Source organism: Leucoraja erinacea, chromosome 5, assembly GCF_028641065.1.
Source record: "Leucoraja erinacea ecotype New England chromosome 5, Leri_hhj_1, whole genome shotgun sequence".
In the NCBI taxonomy this organism is placed as follows: domain Eukaryota; kingdom Metazoa; phylum Chordata; class Chondrichthyes; order Rajiformes; family Rajidae; genus Leucoraja; species Leucoraja erinaceus.
In genome coordinates this window covers 74,048,838-74,052,132 of record NC_073381.1, presented here as the reverse complement: position 1 = coordinate 74,052,132, position 3,295 = coordinate 74,048,838, and the positions used below count along the sequence as shown (strand labels likewise).

Below are 3,295 nucleotides of genomic sequence, written 5' to 3'. Positions count from 1 at the left end.
CTACAACATGCAGTATTAGCAGGGAAGGTTTCTACAAGTAAGATATTGCATAATCTATCTGTCAAATTTAAGGTGTTTAAGGTAACTTCAATGCATGCGTTATGTAGCAATAAACGGTAAATGCAGTTAGCTAAACAGTGCGATTTATCTAATTGTCTACAACATTAGAAGGTCATCGTAAAAAAAAACTTTTGGTCAATTGCACGGAGTTTAATCCAATGACAAGCTGCGTGCAGGAGTCGGTCGTATGCCAATGGACAACACAAAAATAAACATAAAAAAGAATTCTTGCTTCAATTCGTTTTAAATTGACTTTTATTCAAACGTGATCATTCAAGGACACTGGGCTTTAATAAATATATCCATAAATCATCGCGATAATACAAAAATAAAAGATACGGGTGTTGTCTTGGATGTGTAACAAAATCGTTGCAGCAAATGTTGGAGAACGAGTGAGTTATTTTACAACAAATTTGTATGCACAGGCCATGCAGGTCCAAGCAACATGGACAACACAGACACACCTCCGCTAATAACTACGTTTCAGCAATCTCATTACCTCTGGCGCTATTGGGATTCTAATAATGACAAAATCACATTCTGTCTGTCTCTCTCTCTCTCGCTCTCTGTTTCCCTCTCTCGCTCACTGTTTCTCTCTGTCTCTCTCCCTCTCCCTCTCTCTCTCTCTCTCTTTCACTGCCTCTATGTCTATCGCGCTCTATCTCTCTCTCTCTTTCTCTCTCTCTCTCTCTCTCACACACACACTTTCTTACTCTATTTGCACTGTTTCCCATGCTTCTTCCCACGTGTAGTTATTTATACAGTCAAATAAATACTCAAGTGCCAAATCCTTGTTACAAGGAAATGCCCTTTTTTCATAACTTGCTTGGCTACACGAGATATCGTTTCGGAAAAAGAAAATTCACAATTTATAAAAAAAAACTTCAAGCATGCATGCAATCAGATCTGGTCGCTGGAGTTAGCTGATAGTCTTTCTTTAAAAAAAACGCAGCATAAGATCAGTCTTCTTATGCAACAAGGCGTCTTTTTGTGTAATAACAATCACCGCTGGCAAAATTAGACCTTACTTCATTAAGTCTTTACCATCTGTAGAGAGCCTTGCCATGCTCGCTGTGCTTAGGGCTGAGATGTGCGGTGGCGGTGGCACCTGGCAGATGGTGCAAGGGCACGGTAAACCTGCCCAGTGTTGGAAGGTGTTACCTAACGGTGCAGGGGGCACCTGAGACGTTTTCAACAGCGAATGAGGGGGCCTTACCGCGCTGATCCCCGGCAGCGAAGCTGAAATCGATGAAGGGGAAGAGGTCAAGGCGCTGCTCAATATGGGATGGATCTGGTGGGCAGATGTGGGGTGTCCCGGGTGCCCGGCAGAATGTCCAACAGTCCCGCAGTGAAAAGCAGAATGGTGCCCGCCATAAATCTCCCCCACTAGTCTTTTCATCTCTTCCAGAGAGTTCGACAGCATCAGGATGTAATTTCTGGCCAACAGCAAAGTAGCAATTTTGGAAAGTTTCCTCACTGACGGTCCGTGGGCGTAAGGCATGACCTCCCGGAGACCGTCCATCGCTAGGTTCAAGTCATGCATCCTCTTGCGCTCTCTCCCGTTGATCTTCAACCGGAGGTTCTGCAGGTCTTGTTCCGAGAGGAGCTTTTTCACTTTGAACTTGCCCCCCGACTTATCATCTACATTGCTGAGGGCTGTGATGTTGTGTTCGTTGGCGAGCTGCTGGAGCAGATCACTCTGCGTGGAAGAAACTGAGTTCATCCTGGAGTCCTGGTGCTGGAGATGGTTTCGCAAATAAATATCGTCCACGTCTGGCGAAGAAGCTCTGCTAGACAGAGAACTTGAGTCGGAATTCATTTTAATGCCTCTCGTTATTATGAGATATTCTCTAGTCAATAGCTTGAGATCTTGTTTTGTTGCCAACCTACAACGTCAATGACAAAAACAAGCAACTAAAAAAAACACACACACACACACGCAGGCGTCTCCTATTAACTCAGAAGCGCTCCCCCGAACGGGCTGGACCTCTTGGCCAGTTGTGATGTTGAACGAATTTTGGTTTTAAAAGAAGCTTTTTATAGAGGTGCAGAGTGCAGGGAAACAAAAGCTCCCTCCTATACATAATGGTCTTGTTAGTATGACGTGGAGATCTTAGAGGGCGGTGCAGCTTTGACGGTTCCATTTAGCTCTGTCTTATTCATATTCATTGTGCTTTCTCTTTACGGGACGCCCTACCATGGGTGATGTGGAGAGAGAGAGAGAGAGAGAGAGAGAGAGAGAGGAGGAGGCTGCTACCTCGCAGCAAGTGGACGTTTAAATAGCAGTATGCGCACTGACCCCAGTCCTTTAAGTTTGTAATTCAGATCAATTTAAACTTACCATTTATACCAAGATTACAAATTCGGCTAAATCACAAATCAAATCTTGACGTCCACGTTAAATCGTTTTAATTTAAAATTATAGCTAATATGTTTAACGTTATAAAAAATACACGAATCGATATTTTTAAACGAAACAATTGTAACTTTATATAACTTAACTAAAACACGCAATTGCTGACACTAACTCGGAAAAGATGTAACTGGTCGACTGCTGTTTCGTGATTGTTTTTGGAAAAATTAATCTATACCATATGTATTTTACATTGAAATGCCTGAAACAGTACGACAATGTCTGTTTACAATTGGACAAACACCGTAAAACAGACACCCCCCCCCCCCCCCCCCCCCCCCCCGCGCAAAAATATAGCAATTCATATCACGGAACGGGGCAATGTGGCAAGAAAGGAGGGATTATAGAGCCAGCATGTGGAAGATGAAACTGAACAAGGCTTCAAGCAAAGAGAAAGCACGCGCCTCCCAGCGACAGATCAGCGCAGAGCCGAGGGGAGAGGGAGAGGGAGAGAAAGGTGGGGGGGGGGGGGGGGGGGGGGGGGAGCGAGAGCTATAGTCAGAGAGGGGGGGAGGGGGGGGGGGGGAGGAGGGCAGAACTACGAAGCTCTCAAAAACTTGAGAGTCTAATTGGTGAAAACGAGAACATTTTCTTTCAGAAGATGCTTGGGATAAAATAAGTTGGATGATGCGTATCAGTGTATGGGAAGCTTGTAGTAAGAGTGTTTCAACACAAACATAAACGGAATAATCTTCAACGGCACTGAAAATGTTGTATGCACATAATTCGTGTTTATAGTTGTCATGTATAAATGATGAGATCTGTAACATTTTGATCAAATGGATTTAACGTCGTAATGCCATATTTTATGGTTGCCTGTAA

At 43.8% G+C, this 3,295-nt stretch overlaps 1 protein-coding gene across 1 annotated transcript; it reads right to left on the bottom strand.

The window, feature by feature from the left end:
• Positions 1–332: 332 nt before the first annotated feature.
• Positions 333–1,973, bottom strand: olig3 (oligodendrocyte transcription factor 3). The gene has a single exon (XM_055635914.1). The coding sequence runs from the start codon at positions 1,877–1,879 to the stop codon at positions 1,085–1,087; it is 795 nt and encodes a 264-aa protein (XP_055491889.1). The 5' UTR covers positions 1,880–1,973; the 3' UTR covers positions 333–1,084.
• Positions 1,974–3,295: the final 1,322 nt, after the last annotated feature.